This window comes from Aphelocoma coerulescens, chromosome 6 (assembly GCF_041296385.1).
Source record: "Aphelocoma coerulescens isolate FSJ_1873_10779 chromosome 6, UR_Acoe_1.0, whole genome shotgun sequence".
In the NCBI taxonomy this organism is placed as follows: domain Eukaryota; kingdom Metazoa; phylum Chordata; class Aves; order Passeriformes; family Corvidae; genus Aphelocoma; species Aphelocoma coerulescens.
In genome coordinates this window covers 30,140,669-30,161,935 of record NC_091020.1, presented here as the reverse complement: position 1 = coordinate 30,161,935, position 21,267 = coordinate 30,140,669, and the positions used below count along the sequence as shown (strand labels likewise).

Sequence of the window (21,267 nt, the reverse complement as noted above, 5' to 3'; positions counted from 1 at the left end):
GGAGTGAATAAATTATTAACTCTTTCTTCCTATTCATTAGATCAGACCTTGGGTTTTATACTTAGAAAAACATCTGCTGCCTCGATCTCTTACAGCTGCAGGAGGATCACTCATGCCATGCTTTGAAGAGCAGTAGTGTTTATTTCATTGTGAAATGGTCAGCCCCAGGTTTTGCAAAGCCTGGTTACTCAGAGTTTCTCTCCAGGATTGTCAGTGATCACTGCAAAGGCTCTTGCTGGAAATTAAACAGTAGCCAGGAGTTGGGATTCAGTGTTTAGTTCCTTCCAAAGTGGGGAGCACTTGAGGTTTGCCTTATCTGCGTTTTCCAAGCAGGTGCAGGTACAAAGGGCTGTGCTCACCTGCTGCAGGAATAACCTGGTCTTGTGCTTCTCCTGCCTCACCCCAGAGTGTCTTTTGAGGGCAGTGCTCTTGTGTGGGGCCAGAAAGCTCTGAGCAGCAGCACAGGCTGCAGAAAAGAGGTGTTTGGGGCCCTTCTCAGCTGCAGGGGTGCTCTGAGGACATGTGTTGCCTCGAGAGTGTTAGATAACATCCCAGATTTTCTATCTATCAGTGTGGTGGGACTCAGTTCTTGCCTTGAGGAACTGGTCAGATGAGACTGCAGTGCCATAAATGGATTTTAGCACACGTTATTTCTGGTGGCTCCATAGTTACAAGCACAATAAACGTGGCTCAAACACGAGAAACATGGACAAGTGTGTTTGCAAAGAACTGAAAAAAACCAAATGGAGAAACAATTTTATTTTTTTAAGTTTGCTTTAATTGCACTGTGTGCCAAGATTTCCGTGCACAAGACTGAGGGTTTACTCAGCTGGTTGTACAGACCTTGGTGACCTCTAGCAAGGTGTAAGTAACTGAGGAACTCCATATGCCACAGTTCCACGGCCACAAAAAGTTGACCTGGGAAGAAAAAAATGCTTGAATCAAGATTTACTTCTTTTCACCCAATGAAAAATGAAAGGGTGTCAGCTGTTGCCTTGAGGGTTGTTAGTCCAACCCATAATCCCACTTAAGGCTTCCTAAAAGCCTGCGGCAAAGATTATTAGCATCTGTATATTAACAGTAACAAGGTGAACTTCCTTCTTTTGGGAACCAGCTGCAAAATTTGAGGTTTAATAGGCTTTATCTTGGTTTGTAATTGTTTTGCTGTGGAAAAGCTATACATTTCAAATTATTCACTGCCATATTCTTTTCCAGACAGTTATTCCCTGGTGTGTAGTCAAACATCTGATTTTCTGTCCAAAGTGCAATACTTGTCCTCTTTTAGATTCACATTGTTAATTACAAACCATGTGTTTAATTTAAGACCATTTTTCCATCTTTTCTCACAGGGTATTTCACTAGCCTTTTGACCTCTAAATGGGATATACTTACCTATGTCCATCTGCTCCATGTATTATATTGACTGATTCTGCTCCCAGTCTTGCCCAGAGCAGAGAGAATATGGCTTTATTCCAGAGAAATTCAATTTTTGTAGTATTTTTGGGGTTGATTTCAACATCAAGATATTTTGTGTAAACCTCGTCCTGCGAGAGATCTCCACTGTGAACAGAATGAAAACAGAAACATTGGGTTTAAAAGCTCAGAGATCACTGTAATAAATCACATTCTCCACAAATTTTCAGCTTTTCCCTTTTTTACAACAGAAATTTGCATTTTTGCTGTTCTTTGTAAGAGCACAGGTCACTGGACCAGGGCTCTGAACAAGGAAAGGATGAAAACCATCACTGAGCACTTTAAATGTGCCCGTGGCAGGAGACCATGGGGAGATGACAAGAGTGAGACTGGGGCTGTTCCCAGAGCCCATGTGAGCTGAGTTTGAAGGGATCACTGCAGGGATCACTCACCTGGAGCTCAGAAACACAGAACTCATGGAAATGGAAGAGTCTTCCACTTCCTCTTTACAACCATCCATCTGCCCTCATGGCTCTTACTTATGTAATAACTTCTTTCATATCTGATGCTAAGCAGAATATTTGCAATGCAGGATTAGTGGTCACACTGCTTAAATATGTGGCAAATGTGTAGATTAATGTTAGCAGCATTAAATGCTATAGGGAAATATTAATTTAACTTACTTGGCAATTTCATATTCTTTTGCATGCCCCAGCGTGTCATAGAAAACCAGGTTTATGTCTCCCCTCGTTTTCTTTACACCAGACAGTTTGATAAATACTTTTTGTCTCCAAGCTGCATAAATAAAAGCAAAAATAAATCCAAATTACCATTGGTGAGCATGAATTTTGATAAGTAATGTAGCATTTTCATTAGCTATTCTCCACTTACCAGCAAAAGGTTCATCTGCTGCTGTATTTAAAAAATACTTTTGGTTTTCCTTCTTCAATTTTTCTGGGAATCTGTCAGCATAGTGCCCCATCATTGGACATCCCTCCAGTGGACATGGGAAACAGTCTCCCTAGGGAAATTAAGAGCATCAGTTAATGAGGAATATTTTTTTTTCATGCTAGCCATGATGAAATTAAGGCTCAAGATTCTGTTCTGATCTTGCAAAGCTGTGGCAGTGCTGTATGTTTTCATAACTTAACACCAAAACCTGATAAACTTGTATTAGATAATGGCTCCTGCACCCAAGAAGGTGCAGAATGAGTAGGTTTGATACCTGTGCATGATAATAGTCTGAAACTTGCTACTTCAAATATTTTTCAGTTAGATTCTAGTGCAAAATATAGGCCAGTTTTACCCTCCTAGTGGAAGGGAACTTGCCTGCATTCACAAACGAGGGAAACTGAAAGGAGCATCATTCCAAAGTGCATGCATTTAGGTGCTCTAATCAGTGCCCAATGTGAATTAGAGAGCAGCCAAGGATTCTGGAGGCTCTAAATGTAGGAATTAGTAGGATAGATCTATCTAACTTATATTCCCTTTGCATAAAGGTTTGGGGTGAGAATTCCACGAGCTTTCATTTTTTTCCCCCACTATTTTGGTGACATCATTTATGCTTCAGGATTCCTTTTCAAGAGTGGAACAGTTGATGGGAACTGCTGTGTGCTGTGCTTCCTCCTACCCAGCCACACCATGGGACCTCAGCCACCAGCACCCAAGTGCTATCTGCTGCAGAGACCTGAACCATTTTCTTTACACCTTAGCCCTTTCCTGGGCTGAAATACTTACTTCATTGAAGGATTTGTATAAGTCACAGGGATATGCGAGGAATCCGGTGGGATAGAGGATACTTGCAAAATAAAACTCGTGGCTGCGTGAGTGGTGGCAGCCTGCAAACACTGTAGTGTCTGTTGGAAAAAAGTCTGTGAGCTTTGGTGAAATAACCTCCTGTTATCCTCTACAAAAGTTGCACTTGTCTCAACATGGAAACAGCTGAGGCACAGAACAGAACAGGAGCACAGGCATGTAATAATTTCTTTTTGGTCTGAATTTGTAGTTGCAGGAGAAGTTGCTGTTTTGATTGTGTATTATGTGGAGAATGGTGAACCATTACCACAAGATTTCAAGTGAGATGCATTGGTCTGCTATGATGCAATAGTCCCTTTTAAAGAAGACAGTCATATATACATATATATATATGTGTGTGTGTGTGTGTGAGATGTCCCAGCAAGATGACATTCATTACAGTTTTTAAGGGCTTAACAGCACATGGAGAACCCACCAAACTGTCCAAAATCTCTTAAGAGAGAAGTCTCAGGTACAGAGGCGAGGCATGTGCAGTCCCTGGAAACACCTGAGTGCTTTTAACTAATTCATGCCTTAGAAGTGTTGGATGCTCTTCGCAGCATCTGCAAGAAACCAGAGGTGGTGCTGTCATGCTGCTGATTTGGCCTATCTCAGCCTGGAAAGTCTCCTGCTGGGGTTGTTGGACCTGCAGACGCCCTGTTTCCTGCCTTTTTGGGATTTGCATCCAATTTCAAACTACAGAAGGGAAGCTTAGGCATGTATGACACCTGCTCTCCCCAGAGCATTCTCTGTGGGCCACTGTTCTGTTCCAGACTTTATTGTTTCTTACTTCCTTTTTAACTTAGGAGTAAACAGGCAAAAAAGCAGTTTTGTTTTCCTGTGTTCTCCCAAACAGATGGCAATTTTCACTGGTCATGTTTCAGAATTGAACAAAATAAAGTACAATGCATGTTGGAATTGTATGTTTACCTGCAATGATGGCTTCAAAATCACTTTGTTTCATCTCTGGAATTAAATCAGTGCATCCAGGCATCACAGTTCCTCCGTTTGGGTAAAAGTCCAGGTGCCCAGTGGTGTTATATATTCCAAACCCTAAAACATCCATGGGAAGCTGTCAGTGCCTTGGTGCCATGCCCATCCCTGCAGGTACCTACTGGCACTTACCTGCCACAGGAAAGTGAGCAGCATTGCTGTGAATAACATCCACAAAGTTTGCATCTGAAGGATCCAGTCTCACCTCAGGAGGAGTACCTTCAAAATAGGGCCCAGCAGGGTCTAAACCTAAAAAAACCCCCGCATTTATTGGTTGAGGGAGGAGAGAAATACTGCATTTGTTAATATGTGTTTTGCCAACTTACGACATCAGATGTTTAGTTTTGTGAAAGGCAAGCCCAGTAATGATGTGAATTCCAAGCTAAACTGTAAAAAGTATGCAATGGTATGGTTTTGTGAACCTTTCTGAAGACTTGTTCCAACATAAGTAGAATATTTTTTCAATAGATTTTATAATGGCATATAACTACTTTGAAGGAGGCGTTTCATGATCTCTGAGCTTATTGCTGGCCTGTAAAGATTTACAAATAGGGAAAACTAAGGGTTCTTGTTGCCTTGTCTTTGTGTGGGGCTTGCTGTAACCCAGTGAATGATGGTGATGTTACAAACATGTTAGCTACGCTTGTCTTTCCACCAAAGAGCTCTTAAGTAGAGGAAGAAGACGTAGAAATTACCCTACGAGAAGCATAAATTTTGCCTGCTCTCATGACAGGTATCTCCAGCACTGCCAATAATTTGATTCCAATCTACAGACCAGCGTGTTGCAAGGTTTTTTCCTTTAAATCCATGCTGCTAGCTCTGCATCTGGGTGAGCAGCCTACCTGTTATCCGTCTGATGCCTCGGATCCTTCTTCCCGCCTCTCCCGCAGTGTGTGCTCCCAGACTGTGGCCAATTAAATGGATTTCATAAGGGGAGTACCCGAACATTTTCTGATCATTAAAGTGGCGGTGGTAGGAGATAAGAACACAGGCTTTGAATAACAAGGAAAGAGAAGGTCTGACATTATGGGCCTCTGGGAACATCTTAGACTCACTTTCTGCATAGCAAACAGGGTGTGAGTTCCTTGAGTTAATTGCTGTTTAAATTACACTAAGAATTGACAGAAAAATGATCCCATCTGGAATTTTACATGCATAGTGATGAAGGATTCACTGTTGTAGGGCTGTAGCATATGCTTGCTGTATTCCATTATCCTGGGTGAACAAAATGTAAACCATCTTTCCCATTTGGATCAATGCCTAATGCCATCTTCCATAAAAATGATCTTATTTTTTCTTTATTTATTCTACTTTGCAGCCCTTCTTTTTTTGTCACATATCTGTTCTCCATGTCTATTTAGAATATGTGATCATATAATGAAAAAGATTTTCACTGCCAAGCCCAGGTGGGGTGACATCCATTCTCCTCTTTGCCAGGTCTCACCTGTACAAGACCAGCACTGCTGAGATATTGCTCTTGCAGTGAAGGTGGAAAGGGAGATAAAGGAGACACATTTCATTGGGTTTTGTAGGAACTACAACCAACAAGGCTGCTAATTGCTTGAGTTTTTACATTAGGTTTTGTAATGTGCGTACCAAAATTAAATCAGATCTGGAGAATGGGCCTGTCTGCCTTTACTATTAGATGGCAGATTCCTCTGAAAATATTTTACTGCAGTGCTTCCATTTACAATGCAGCTTAACCTTTCCTACAGTCAAACTCCAGAAGTTTGCAAATTAGGGAAAAGGAAAGGAAGTCTAAGCATCATTTATGCATTTTTGTAAGGGAAGAAAAGGTGCCCTAGACTGCAAATGATGCAGTAACAGAGACAGTAAATGAGAAACTGAACCCATCTCCAAATGACCTGATATTTATACATACAGGAGAAAGATCCAGAAGCCAAATATGTGAGTCTAGGTATGATTTTTCTAGGAAGGAACAGTAGATTGTACCCCAGCAGAATCTGGGAAAGTGTTCTTTGATTCTCAGGCGCCGGCAAGGTTGGCACTTTGCCTCGTGGGCTCTGAAATACCTCTGGCTGCACTTTAAGATCAGCAACTCCAACCAAGATCAAGTCCAGTGCCAGGCAAGATTCTGGTTTTCAGCTGCTCCAAGTACTCGAGAGTCTTTCTGAAATCGGTGGGAAACGCTGGTGCACAGGCTTTGCAAACGAGCAGAGCTGCACTCTGTGTGCAGATGTGAGCACCTGCCTTTGGGAACATCAGAACCAGAAGGCAACTGGACAGTTTATTGTGCCTGTAGACAGCAAACCTGGGATTATCAATTAAGGCAGCTGCGCTAAGCTGAGATAGTAATGCACTTCTGGCACGTGTGTATAATGCCGGGAAACTCCTGTAAGCGCTGAACTCGCCTCATTCCTATGGAATGCTGGCTTGCCTGTAACATCATATGGAAATGTTGCCACCTACTGGTCTCTAATTAATCTTCTTAGCTTCATTTGTGTCGTTTGTGGCTGTGAGAAGGCCGCACAGGGCTGATAATCAGTATAATTAGCTGGATCTCAACTATACGGCCCTGCCTGACCCTACTGGGCAAGGTTCAAACCCAAAGCAGCAGTGTCACAACCCCACTGCGTCCACTGAGGAATTGCAGGTGGTAAAGCAGGGTTTTTTACCTGTAGAGTTGTTATGAAATAAGCAACCTCAGCCCCCAGCACACGGATGTTGTTCACTGCACTGACGTAGGTGCCTTTTGCTCCCTCTTTCCAATCCACAGCAATGCAGTTGATGTTTTCCACTTCCAGTAACAGCTGATGTGGGAACACACAAGGCAAAGTATTTAAAGAAACAAAATAACAACCAGAGACTCAACTCAAATCAGAATATGGATTAAAAGGGAACATAATAATGAAGTTTCTCATTCTTTACTAAATGGGACTCTTCACTGTAGCCTGTACCACACTGAAACATGCATCTTCCTACAAGACAGAGTATAAGAAGCCAATCCTCAAAAAAAAAATCAATTATGAAAACTGTAATAAAAATATTTGACTTATACACCATTTCTTTACATATTTAAAATAATTTGGAAAGGACATACAACTGCACAGTAGAGATTATATGCAGTGTGTGGCTTTCTTTGAGGGATGTTGGTAGTTTAACTGAATTGCAAGAAGTAGACTTATTTACCAACTAGGTTTGAAACTGTGAAAGTCATGTCAGACTTGAAAAAAATTTGGAGGAGAGCAGAAAGGTTCTATTTCAGCAAAGGAAACTGGTCACTTTGGTACTGGGCACAGTCTTGTAGAGATCAGTGATTTTTCCCGTGGAAGAATCACATGTTAGTCTGCAGTTACAGCTTTCTGTGACTAAGGGTCATTTAAGGTTTGAGACAGAACAAGGGGTGGTAACAAAATTAGTCCACACAAAACAGCTAAAGGCGAATGACAAGGAAAACAGAAGTGAAACAATAGTGCATCCTGGACTCTCTCCTCTCCTGTGGGGACCATAAATTTGTAGTGTAGAGAGCCAGAAAGAATTGCTGCTTCTTTTCAATTGAAAAAAAAAAAAAAATTCAGATTTAAAGTTTTCATGAATTTGTGAACAAAAGTAGTGCTGCAGATTTGTGAGTTAGTATCCAGTGGTGTCTTTTCCCAGCTTGGCCTTTTCCCTGCCAACACAGAAGCAGCAGCAAGTAGAGCAGATCTTGCTTGTCTGCCAGAGCCAAGGTACACTCTGCTGGTTTTGTGGGAGCTCCTGCATTTCATATCTGAAATATTTTTTTCACTGAACTTCGTATCAAACAAAACCCAAAAAAGTTTGGTGGTGTTCTTGTGTTGGTTTGTTTGGGTTTTGTGGTTGTTTTGTTGGTTGTTTTTAATTTGTCTCTAAGAACTGAATAGTGGTGAACCAGAGTAGTATTTATAGACTGAAACTTGAGCTTTACAAGTCAGGAGGGCCTTTGGACTGAAGGAAGGTTCAGTTGCTGGTAATGGGAGCAGCAGTGAATTGGTGTCTAATCCCAAATCCAGACATGAGTGTAGAGGCTGGGGACAGCTCTGTTCTGTTATTGCTTTTATTGATCTGCAGGGTTTGGGAACGGAAGCTCTAGAGAAAAACGATGTCAGAGATGACCAAGGAGCCTTGACTATGCTGCATCTCCCTAAGGGGAAACATTTTGACTTTTGTAAAATTTAATTCTTGGTTTGCATGTTCTACTGCCTAATGAACTGTAAAATGGATGGTGAATATTAACACCTAAAGGACACTGACAGAGCTGTTGGGAACCAGAGGATACTCTCTCATACCAAGCACATTTCTACCACCCAGCCTGTTTTTCCAGTGCTGCCAAATCCATGAATGATGAAGGAGGTTTCCCTATGTGAGGAAAAACGTGACTTTTGGATGGTCGAGGAGTTTATCGCCGAGATCACCTATATGTTAAAAAAAAGAAAAGGTTTTATCTATTCATACTTTCAAACATTTAAAAAATTCAGCTAGGTCATACCCTTAGGGCTAAAGGGACTCTACTCTGAAAGGACAAAGTCTGTGGTTTTTTGGGACTTGGGGACTCCTCTATCTCTTCTTTCTCAGTTCCACTGTTACTTCTGAAGTTGTGGCCGTGTGGTTTTTGTTGCTCCCTTCTATTCTGCTTATTGCTTCAAGAACCCCCTTTTTACAGAATATGAAGCAACCTAAAAGTGACACATTGTCACAGTGTGTCTCTTAGCCTGAGATGATGATTTTCTCCAGGGAGCAGCCCACCAGCTCCACAATTCCCTCTCCAGCTTGTTCTTTTACTGACCTGACCTTTGGCTTCAATGTGCTGCTCTGCTTTAAGCTGCAGCCTGTTTTTCTCATTAGCCACTCCAGAAAGGCTGCAAGGACTGCATGCAGCAGGGGTGAAGCTGATCTTCACACATTGCTGCAAGCTACTCTTTATCTATTTTTCCTTGAGAATGTTATCTGTCTGTATTGTTCTCAAACAAATATAGGGGCGGTGATGTGAGCTCAGGGAGTTTGGGTGTGGAAGGGCTGTGTCCTAGATCATAGATATGCTTCAATTTAATGGAAAGTAGTTCAAGCTGTATTTTGGTTTATTTTATCAACAACAGAAGTGCTGAGCAACCTGCTGCTGAGTGTATCCTGTGTGATTCAAACTTCTTCAGAGACTTAAGTACATGCAAAAGGTGCCATAACCTATATTGTCGTTCAGGAAAATACCAGTAAACTTTTTGTGCCCTACAGTTCATTCATAACAATTTTTTTGTGCTTTACTCCAAAGTACATTCATTACCGTACCTTCAAACTTCTGATTCTGACTTTTTGCCTATTTATGGTGACTGACACAGACTTTGTAACAAGCTAACAAACATTTTTGGATTCAGTCAGCTTTTGATGTTAAAAACAAATGTCACCTGTGAGTTATTTCCTGTTTCCCTGGTGTAGAGAGAGAAGCTGATGTTCATCTCTTCTGGAGAATCAGGCAAACCTGTCAGAAGCCTCCCTGGTACCCCAGACCAGGGTGGGTCATCTGTAAAACAGCCAAGCCTGGGGTAGCAAACTTCTTTACCTAGAGCAGGAGAAACAGTTAGTTTATATGTATGATTCTCTTATGCTTGATGATGCATTTGAGACTACAACAGTTTGAAGAGCAAAAAAAAAAAAAGGATTTAATTTTATGACTGAATTTGAAATTAATTTTTCTAAGGTCCTTTTTGTGTCCTTTATGCCTGAAGTGGGAAGGCAAGGGGAGCTAAATAATTTGAGGATAAACCAATAATTTGAGGACCACCACACTGTTTTGACACCACTTTCTAGGCTTGAAAAGGATTACTTCAATTTCTTTTTAAAAAAAAGCCTTGCAAGAAACACTTGTTAGGATTGCTCCTGCATGCTTTCTGCTCCAAAGCATTGTGTCTCTGTCATACGAAGGAAGGTTACCTTGCACAATGAGTGATACGAGCATTTTCTTCAATATAGTAGTTATTCTAGAGCAGATGGGTCTCGTGCTCACTTACACTCAGCTTCTGTGTTTCAGCACTGTTGTGCTGAGCACCCTGTTGCTGGTCAGTTCTTTGTATAGAGCAGTAATGTAAAGACAGATCTTGCATTGCCTTGACAGAAGTGGGACACGTGACTCTGAATTTCTCGGTGGATTTTCGGCACAGTTATGTCTCTTGTGCTCTTAATAATAAATTTTAAGCACAGCAGAGCCTTTTAGCATTAGTTCCATGCACAGTAATAGACATTGCCCTACAATGACCCACAAATCACACTGCAATGTCAATGTAAAGGAAAATAACAGTCATCATCTCCTATGTACCATTTCATCTGAATTCACTTTCTAGTGGTAGTTTTTAAAGATACAATTTCTCACCTGCTACTGTGCCAAGGAGATAAAATGCAACAATCCACATTCCAACCACCTAAAGCAAATTGAATACACAGGTTAAGCATTTTATTTGGAGCGATTTGTCCTTTTTAAAAGAGTGTCATACAAAGAGAAATTCAAAGACCTGCACCTGAAGAGGAGTAACCTCACACATTGGTCTGTGCACAGAGGGGACCCATCAGGCAGAAGGAGGCCTAAGGGTCCTGGCAGACACCAAATGACCATAAAACAGCAATGCGCCCCCCAGCCAGCAGCATCCTGGGCTGCTCGAGGAGGAGTGTTACCAGTAGGATGTGGGAAGTGATCCTTCCCCACCACACAGTTCTGCTGTTCATTGCATTTCTTGCACAGACAACACTTCATGCAGATTGCTGATGGAGTCAATCAGATCATGGGGCCTGATTTTTTCCCAGCTGCGATGGGATAGGTGAGAGGTGTGGTACAACAAGCACAGTGGTTATGTGTAACTAGTTGAAGTCTGCACTCTTGGCAGCTTAGGCCCCTCACTGCAAAGAAAACTTGGATCAGATTCCTTTCCTCTACACTTACCTTACTTGTCTTTTCCATGGCAGAACTTCCATTAATTTCACCCCCTCCCCTCTCATTTGCCTCATTCACTGTTCTCAATTTCCTCTTCTTTTAGGTGATTCCTATGGCACTCACCTCCCATTTCCAACATACTGCTTTTCTTTTAAACCAAAAATTTGAGTTGTCTACCCTGGCCACTGGGATAGCTCATTAGAAATATTAAGAAAAAAAGGTAAATTCAGTAGTTATAATCTCACTATGTGTATAACACTCTCTAAGGGATATCTTTACAGAAGTGAGAAAGCCAGAAACACAACACTCCAAAGGCCCTTGACACTACAAAATGCTTTCAGAAACAAAGAAGAAACAATTGGGAATTTTACAGAATTTGTCCTTGAAGCTTGTGTGACACATGTCAGACAGGAAGAATGTGTGATCCACCTCTGTGCCTGTTTTTGATGGGAGTGGGATTACTTGGCTGTAATGACATGGTTTCCTAATAAAGCCAAACTGGATAGGTCAGAGTACTCTCTAATAAACTCTGAAGTCCCTGTTTGGTAATAGCTTGTTTTGTTTGTGTGTTTGGGCAGAAGAGTGAACATGAATATCTCAGCAGTGAGCAGGAGCTGCAGAGTGCAGAGCTGAGAGGAAACATGAAATTTCCTTAGAAATACAGTTCTGATCCTAAGCCTAATTTATCCACTGATGATGTTAACAGAGAGGAAAACTATCTGCTCAAGGAGAGTGGAAAGCAGAGAGGAATTCTGGCAGTAAAATAGGAAAGAAAGGGATCAGGAGTTATTCTAAGCAGCTGGTGAAGGACAAGAACAAAGAAGTCCCAACTGTTAACCAAAAGGAGCAGCTCCATTCAGCTGGAATGTCTGTCAAGGTGCCCATCATCATGATGAGAACCTGATGACAGTGAAGGAAAATCACAGCTGATATGGCTCATCAAATGAACATGTACAGTCCATGTCAGGAACACTACAGCTGGGAGAATAGTAGAATTTCTTTTCAGAACTAAAACCTGAAAGGCAAGTAATGATTTAAGGCAATGTGGGAGGCTGTTGCCAAATAAATGTGATCAGTAATTTTCTTTGAAGGATCTTCCTTTGATGGCAGAAAATAGAAATGAACATGTGGCCAGGGAAAAAAAAGAAGCAGCAGAAATTTTATTATTTGTGGAATGTTGATACATTCTGTAATTAAGAGAGTTGCAGTGTGGGTACAAGATAATTTTTCAGTGGGAAGCCCTTCTGTGTCAGTGTATGTTAATGACAAAAAGATTGCAAAGAGGCTAAAAAACTATGTAAAAAGAGTTCAGGCAGCATGCAATTTGAAAATTCTTCCACTGGGCAGTTAGGAGGTGTAGAGCTGAACAAGAGGAACTGGAAGGACTTGTTTGTGAATGTGAGCTCAGCCTAACCAGTGCTGCTGGCAAGAGGCTGTTGAATTCTGAGCTCAGGTAACCTCTCAATGGGCAGAAGACATGCAAAACCAGCTCTAAATATTCTTAAATTGATGTTCAGCTCAGAAAAAAAAAATGCAAATATTCATAGACTGCCACCCTAATGTATAAAAGCTCGACTGGAGCAGTGGTTGTCCCTCACAACAGGACATCAAGTCACCTTCAGGACACCATTGCTCAATCAGTGACTCATGGGCCAGAGTGCATGGCTGGTGAGATATGAGAAAGTCTGCATAATGACTGTCTGCAGTGTGTTTTCAAGTCCCACACATGTACCCACACACCTTCCCTAGGACATGCACACAAGCAGGCACACAGACTCTAATGAGAAGCAAGGCCAGATCTCAGGAGTTCTCATTATCAGCATTTTAACCCAGTAATTTCACTCCCATTTTTTTAACATTTTAAACATTTGTTATGTATCGAATTGCTAAGAATTTTACTCACCATTCTCTTTTAACCCTTGTTATCTCTTTCTCTGGTGAGCAGTACCAGGGTACAAAAATGGCCACTGTTTTCTTTAATGAAAATTGGATAGCTTTATGCTGAAAACAAATAATAGAAAAGAAATTAAAAACAACTACTTGGTGAAGTGGAAGAAACTGGAAGAAAACAAGGGGGCAAAAAAAGGCAATATTTGTAACTAGGAATTAATGGCTAGAAGAGATTTCATAAGGAAGAAGATAATGCCAACATTACAATTTATGGCCATTAGAATTAAGATGAGAATTAAGAAAAAATATTTAATGCATGGAAGAATTTAAAAATATGCAATGTTTTTTGTCTTTCTTTACCAAAACCAGGTGAAATTCACAGCAGAAAAAAAAGAAGTATTCATAGTGATACTTTGTTTAGACAAGGACTTTAGATCTACTTTACAACAGCTGCTGGAACCACATATTCTATAATAATTGAATTTCAGTAATTCATAGCTGAGATGCTTCAAAAAACAATTTTGGCAATTTTTTTTTAAGTTACTGATTCTTAAGAAAATTCCAGGTACATAATTTGAAGAAAATTAATATAAGATTAGGTAAAAAACTAGGATGAATGGCCTGAGGAATTTCAGACCTGTGGAATTTCAGTCCAATGTCAGCCTGAGGCTGAATAATGAAACTCTCCACAGGATACTCGGTCATGAAAGAAAAATTGTGAAAAATTGTTAAAAGATTAAGTTGTGTAATTGAATTCAGTTATATGACATGAAAAACTTGACAGTCTTATAAGGTCAACATTTTAAGTCACCTAATGCTTGAATTTTAGGAAGATCTTCTCTGCCACTTGATATTTTGATTAAGAAAGTAAAATTATATACATGCAATACTACAACAGTTAAGTAGATTAAAATTAAATGCATGGATTAAGTAGATTAAAAATTGAGTCATTTTTTGAGTCATTACTAGATTTCAGGCTACAGTTGGAAGAACTAGAAGGCAGCTCCTGGATTTACAAATACAGTTCTTGCTACTGTGCACCATCATAAAATATCATATCATATCATATCATATCAATCTCATGTATCTTATCATATATCTTATAATATATTATATCATATAGCATATCATGTATCATATTACATATCATATATCATATATCATATCTTAGCATGATCAAGGTGTGATTATGTCTTTTATCTTTTTATCTTTAGGGTTTTTTTACTCACTGCTGATGCTGGATCATCCCTGATGAAGGTTTTAGAGGAAGCAGTTGCTGGCATTACACTGAATGCCAGCTTTCAACACTGGTATTGCTGGACGTGAGCTCAGACTGAAAAAGTACTGAATGTAGACTAAGGTATAGTAAAAAATGTGCAGGTTTTGAATGTAGGATTATTTTTTGGTGTTTGGGGAATTAAATGCTGTCACACTGCATATCATGTTTGCAGAACTGAGGTGGGCATTTGAGGAAGCTGTAACTGAAAAGACCTTCAAAGTCTTGCTAATGTATTAGTAGTGACTTTTGAAGTGCCAAGGAACTTGTTATTCTTTGATTCCACAGATGCAGTTGGGAGAATACTACTTTACAATTTTCAGGTCTGCTTTGTCCCCTTCAATGCCGAAGTTAAAGTTCTCTACCTTCTTTCAGGTCTTTTTGATGTCTGAATTTTTTTTTTCAGTTCTTTTCTTTCCTTACCACTCCAACCATACTTCCTATATTTCCTGCACTGGCACTGTCTTTAAGCAGAGAATATTTTTTCAGTTCTGTCTTTCCACTGTTTAATTTAAGTCTTTCTTATTTTTCAGTGGTTTGGCTCAGTGCCCAATTAAAAGTGTAAATCAATACAAAGGAGGAGAACCCACCCAGAGTTCAGCATATAAGCTTTGCATATAGGAGTTGTAGGTTAAATTTCTTGTTCTCCCATCAAATTCTTGCATGGCTTTGAGCACGAAGGATTTAGAGAACTAATTGTACACCCAAGTATTGAACATTACTTAGAATGGTAAAAGACAGTAAGTGAAAAAAAATTACAATAGTACCTTTAGGCATCATAATGGGGATCATGTACATATTTACCCAGATACAAATGCCTGAAAGGACAATATATATATATATTTTTTGTTTATTTGAGAGTAATTTTGTTGTTCAGCCCACTCTATACAAGCATACAAAGAATACCATTCTTCCTAGGCACAGCCCACAATCAGTGGCTCAGGCACACTGTATGTTCAGACTGTCAAATACTGAAAACTGATGTGCAGAGTACTGAGGAAAATGCTGGTGATATGGTGTGATAACTCAGGTAATTGGCATAATTGTTAAAGACTTAATTTCATCTCCAGCTCCTCCCCATGAACAGCCCAGTGCAGGGTCCCGATTCTGGAAGAAGGTTCTTTGGCACTGCTTCGATGCAAATGAGCAATAACAAGTAAAAAAACCATCTTGGCATTGGCCAGCCTCCTTGCCTGCTTGCTCACCAGCTTTTAGATACAGTGAAGATCTGCAGGAGGAAACTGGCCTTAACTGAATAGCTCTGGAACCCACAAATTTAGTATTAGAGAAATCAATTTTGTAGCAGAGCAAAGACGGGCAGAACCTCTTGCCAATTTTCTTCCTCCAAACCACCCACTACAAAGTAATAACCACGGTAAGGCAGGGCTCACACGCGTCTGGCCTGGGTAGTAGATTTTTCTGAGTGCCAGTTGACCTCTTAAACTGAAACAGTGGACTAGGACATTGACCTGAATGACTCAGAATAGTGATGCAAATTATTTTCTTGAGGCATTTAATGTGGGAAGAGCTCCAATAAAAGGTTAGTAGGTATGTTGGAGGGTGCTGTAAGATTTAGGCTTTTCAGGTGTTTAGGTCAGTTGCCTAGAACTGGTGAACAACCTAAAGAAATTGTAGGATAATAGTGAAGAAAACATTTAATGGTAAGTTGGCCTTCCTACTTTGCAGTATTTGCTCAGATTTCCTAAGAAATAGGGTTCTCACCTTGACCTTACACTGGTATTCATACATTCAAGTTTACAGACACAATTATGATAATTTAATCTGACTACAAGCATCATAAAAAACCAAAACAAACCGACAACAAACGTGATTCAGTTTTGGGAAGTGGCTGTGCCAATTCTGAGTACCCAGGGAGCCTTCAGCTGACTTGTAGCCACCACCTGGCCACTTGTCTGTCTTCCCAGGGTGATCTCCACTGTTTGTCTCCATGATTAGGCTGCTTTTAAACTTAGTCAACTCCAAGACCAACACTGTTGGCCTTTTGCCATTTCTGAAGTGCAGAATAGCCTTCGTCAATGACTAGTTCATTCCCTGTGCACAGCAGTCTACCAAAAAAAGTCTCACTTTTCACATTCTTCCAAGAAACAGTTCTATAATTCTTCCCCTTTTCCATTCCCCCTATAAATTTTTGGTGCTCCTAATAATGCCTGTAGCCTGTTTTATCCTCCTTTTAAATTTCTGCTGTTTTTTGTGTTTTAATGCATTTTCCCTGAAAAATGAAAGAAGTCCAAATACCATCTGCAAATACTGCCATTTTGTTCTTCCTTTAAAAACAGGGATACATTCAGTCTCAAATTACCTTAGCCCCACCAAATCCACCCTGTTTTCCAAGCTGCATTGCATTGTCACAGCCCAGAATCTCCTACTAGGATTTCCTGGAATTGAAAAATTTTAAGCCTCGTAGCTGCTGCCAGGGTCTCTCTCTGAGTGCTGCTGTTTGCTCCTTGCATGTTCACTCAGACCATACCATTCTGCCTGGCTATTTTTAACTCAAGGAGTCCTTGGAGTCCCCCAACCCTGATCAGCACTTTGTGCAGACACTTGCCCCCAAAACCCACCAGTTTTTCAGCACTTACCGCTCTGAATGCAGAAGGGGTTTCTGCTTGCAGGCTCTGTTCAGCCAGCTCCTGTCAAATCCTGGTCGCTGCCGGCCTTTTTCACTTGGAATCAGTCCCACAACAGTAGGTGCAGACCTGCCCACACGGCGTCTAATTATAGGCTTGGTGTGGGTGAGCGAGAACCTTTGTAAGAATGATCCCCTCAATGCTGCATATAACAGATGTTGCCTTTTCTTGTCTCTCTTTGCACCTAATTCATTAACATTTTCCCTTCCTGAAGTTTTGTTAGATTGAAGGAAAGCAAGAGGAGGCCGTTTGAGCCCACTCAGAGGGGTTGTTTTATGTAACATTCATCCCAGCCAACGTGAAATACTTTGCTGAGTGAACTGGTTATTGTGAGCTCGTGTTACAGGTAATGACTGACCCTCCACTGCGGGGGAGTTCAGAGCAGGAGCTTTTTTTCCTTGCTCTGTGTCCCCCATCCTGTCTTTTTGTTAGCTGTCTGATGAACATGCCTTGTCAAAGCAAACCCTTGTACATTTTCATATGATCAGATCTCTTAATTTTTTTTTTTTTTTAATCAAGGGCAGACTAGCTTCTTTTAAAAAGAGGGAATAACAAAAATAGTCTTAGGGACAAAATAAATATCTGAGCATTTAATAGCTTTTACTAATGAAGTTGCACAAGCTCTCTCTACCCACTACCATTTTGACTAATCTATGTCCTCTTGGGCCATGGGGGATTTACACATTAGGTGTCTCTGTCCCAAGCTCTCTTATCAGCTGGCATGCTGTGAATATAACTGGTGTAAACTGACATTATTGTGATCCACTCAGATCAGAGAAACCACAGGCACTTTCATTCAAAATCGCTTCAGGAGAAGGATAGGATGATGATAATCACGTCATTCATCTTTTCATGTCTTGTCCATCATGTAAATCCCAGATTCTCTTCTGTGCTCTGGAGATTGTGAGTCACAGCCATGTCAGAACCCAGTTCTTTCAGTTCCAGAGCAAGGCCTCAAGTTCCTACAGTGCTATCTGCAGGATGGTTGCTGCCATAATCACCTGCTCAGGCAACTCTGTAGGAGCTACTGTCACCCTTAATTAAGGAGTGGTTCAAGTGCCTGAGGGCAGGAAGTAACTTGGGCCGGATCTATGGTTCACATAAGGAGCCAATTTGTGGTCCTGAGATATGTGCATTGCCTGAAAGAAGATATTTCACCAGAAGAAATAACACCAAAAAAGTGTTTCTCCACATGCTGAATGGTATGCAAGGCAATCAGCCTTCAAGGCATTGTAAAAACCGAGTCAGGAGTGTCTGTCACTCCTTGTGGCACAGGGCACCTACAGCAGTGGTTGAGTCTGGGTCTGGTTCTTGTTGGTAGAGTGGTACAAGGCAGAGCCATATATGAAAATAAAGAAAGAAGTCTCAAAGGAATGTGGAGGAAGCAGTGGCCAGTAAGGCACTGCATCTCATACTTAATTGCTGCTTATGTTGACAATGTGTGTGTAATTTCTGATAACACAGAAAAGATCCAGCTAATAAGAAATTCTCAACCCTCAAATCTACCTTCATTGACTGGAAGATGGAGATTTGGCAGCAGGTACGGGACACGTATCTCCTCTGAACAATGCAGCTCATTAGATAAGTCTGGGCAGGAATGAGTTTGGGGAGCCAAGGAAAAGAGATAAGCAATGTTATCTGCCCTCATGTGCCTTGTGTCAAAATTCTGGCCCATAAGTTAAATGCAAAGCAGCCACTGAAACTGCTGCCTCTATTTATGATGAGACATCTTCAGAATCTGATGGAAACCTTTGTGTGGAGATTTGATTCCTTTGAAACATTTTTTAGGGGACCAGGATTGCTGGACATGCTCAAATATTTTGCTGTTCTTTCCATAGAGTTAGTCTTTGTGTGTGTGTGTTGAAACAGTGCCACTGAATTTCACTGTCAGTGTATTTCAGAGGGAATAGGCAGTGGTGTGATTGAATTAATGTAGGCCACTATGACAAGCCAAAATTAATAGTAAAAATAATTTCTAACCCATGTAGTAGGGTTTTGAGGCATAGCTCCTTTTAGGAATGGTCAATTTTTCTGGGCCTGTTTCTATGTTTTAAGAGGAACAACAGATTTTAGTGAGCAGGAAGAAAAGTCTGGCTTTTGTAGCTGCCTCTGTAGAATGTGCAAGTGAACATATCCAGTGGTTTTATAAATGTCAGCCTGAGAATTATCAAGGACATAAATGCATTTTGGTAGCAGTGGCCTTCACATAGGTGGGAAAAAGAGAATCAAAACACTCACTGAGAATCATGTTCTCCAAAGGAATCTCAGAAACTGTGTTTCAAGTACAGCAATATACAAGTTACTGAGGCTTTCACAGAAATATAAGTGTATAAAACTGTAAAAGCAACATTTTTCTCACTGTCATTTCAATTTTAGATTGAAGATGGTTAATGAATTTCTTAAGTTGGTTGGAGGTCATGTGGAAATAGCTTTGTGTATTCCATCCCCTAGGGAATTGCTGATATGTATAGACAAAGACCACTCAGCTCCCTGGAGAATCTTACCTCCAGTATCTGAGTGGCAGAGCCAAGAATAAAAGAGTTGCTCAATATTTCTATTGTTTAACTCCAGTGTTTTCTTTCTGGTCAAGTGAACAAATTTTAAATTAAATAGAGACAAAACCAATTTGCCTTAGTATATCCTTTCCAGTATCACACAACAGCAATTAAAGGAATGTTTTGGAAGTTATAAATATTTATGATTTTCCATAATACATGCTGGCTGTTAATTAAATCACTGAAAACAAGCAAAGATAATATTAACTATTGGTTTTGTGAGCTGGAGATTTATGGAATATAGTATTTGAAGGAAAGGGGAATTTTAGAGCAGATGGTGAAAGTAATCTAAGGCAGAGGAGAGTCCTTAGGTACAGCCAGATTTTCTTTACAAGTAATGGGCAGAATTAATGGGAAGAGGGTGAAGTTCATTATTCAGAATGCTTTATATCCTATTAATGTTAGAGAGTTAAACTTGTTTGAAAGAATCAGGTGAGAGAAAAGGGAGTAACTATAGATTTGCCTTGGTAATTGAAAGGCAGAAGCAAATCTTGAATATGTATTTTCATAAAAGCATGGATCTGAGAAGCTCATCTACAGCCCAGTGGCTCAGAACAAAGCTAATCATCTAGAGCTCTGGACATCTGCATTTGGCCCCAAGCTTTCCTAGTGCCACAAAAAAAGGGAAAAACTCTGGGATGACACCACTGCCAGCCTGTATTTTCACATATTGCTTATGCTTCCGGTGTTGCAAGACCCTTGTGGCAGCTGGGAGGAGAGGTTTGTGCTCCTCAGCACAGCAACATGGGCGTGCTCTGTTTGTGCAAGGGCTGGTGATGAGCCATGTTCTTTCTGGAAGGTTTTATATCCTTGATAGTTGAAGATAAAGAGCAGATTATTGGCTCTGTTTTGTCCTGGAAATATGCCACAAAGAGAGATTTGGACGTGGTATCAGCTTCTGCTCCCTAATTACTGGAAACAGAGCAACTTAAAGCAGCTTGGAGACTGCTTGAAATTACAAAGTTCCCTGATACTGTGTTATGACAAAAGGAGAATAACAGAGCCCCAAGTTTTGTAGGGACTCCATCCAGACAGATTTACTGATAGGTCAGTTATAGGTCAGTTGTTTAGTGGCAACTCCAACTTCAGTCAGCTTTGGTTATGGAAGAATAACTCAAATGTTGGGAATGTGCAAAGATTTTTGGCTTTGCTTCTGTCCCAGCAGCCTGTCAAACAACTGTTAGACCCAAGGGCTACACAGAATACCCTGACTGCATTAAAGTCTCAGCAAAATTACCTTCCAAAGGCCTTTTAAAATTTCTATAAATAGACACATATTTGAGAATTGGAGCCTGCTGTAGGAAAGAAAAACAAGGATGAAAAACCAAAGGACCCTGGTAGGCTTAGTCATAAAAATTTCTGGTTATTTTATGAGGATTTTATCAATATATATATAATATATTGTAGTGTATTAGAGTAGTGTAAAAAAATCTAAAAATCACAGATTAAGATAGGATCAAAAGCAGGAAAACTGCACAATATGAATGCTGAGATCTCTGCCTCTTAGTCCTATTCAGTTAATTTTAATTATTCTTGTTATTTTAGCTCTGGGCTCACAAATATTTATGAGATGTATTTTGATAGGCTGTGATTTTGGAGAGAAGAAAAACTGCTGTGCTATGCAGTAAAGTATTTTGGTTTTGTAAACAGGGAATTCTGACAAAAATGGCCCTTTTCTCATTAGCACACCTGCACATATGCCTTTATGACAAGCATAGGTTTTCTCCTAAAACTGTTTTCTTTGCATCACATTTAAAGTACATAGAGATGATGTAAGTGGACCATGAGTTCATATTTTGGATTGCT

The 21,267-nt window shown here is 40.3% G+C and overlaps 1 protein-coding gene across 1 annotated transcript; it reads right to left on the bottom strand.

Moving 5' to 3' along the window:
* Nucleotides 1-775: 775 nt before the first annotated feature.
* LOC138112660 (pancreatic lipase-related protein 2-like) lies at nucleotides 776-17,010 on the bottom strand. The gene is made up of 14 exons (XM_069020113.1): nucleotides 16,859-17,010; nucleotides 12,999-13,096; nucleotides 10,541-10,589; nucleotides 9,579-9,733; nucleotides 8,469-8,594; nucleotides 6,837-6,971; nucleotides 5,043-5,151; nucleotides 4,333-4,449; nucleotides 4,138-4,260; nucleotides 3,151-3,269; nucleotides 2,305-2,434; nucleotides 2,097-2,208; nucleotides 1,393-1,560; nucleotides 776-918 (listed from the first exon to the last, which is right to left on the bottom strand). Exons 2-14 carry the CDS (start codon nucleotides 12,999-13,001, stop codon nucleotides 855-857), a joined length of 1,410 nt encoding a protein of 469 aa, XP_068876214.1. The 5' UTR covers nucleotides 13,002-13,096; nucleotides 16,859-17,010; the 3' UTR covers nucleotides 776-854.
* Nucleotides 17,011-21,267: the final 4,257 nt, after the last annotated feature.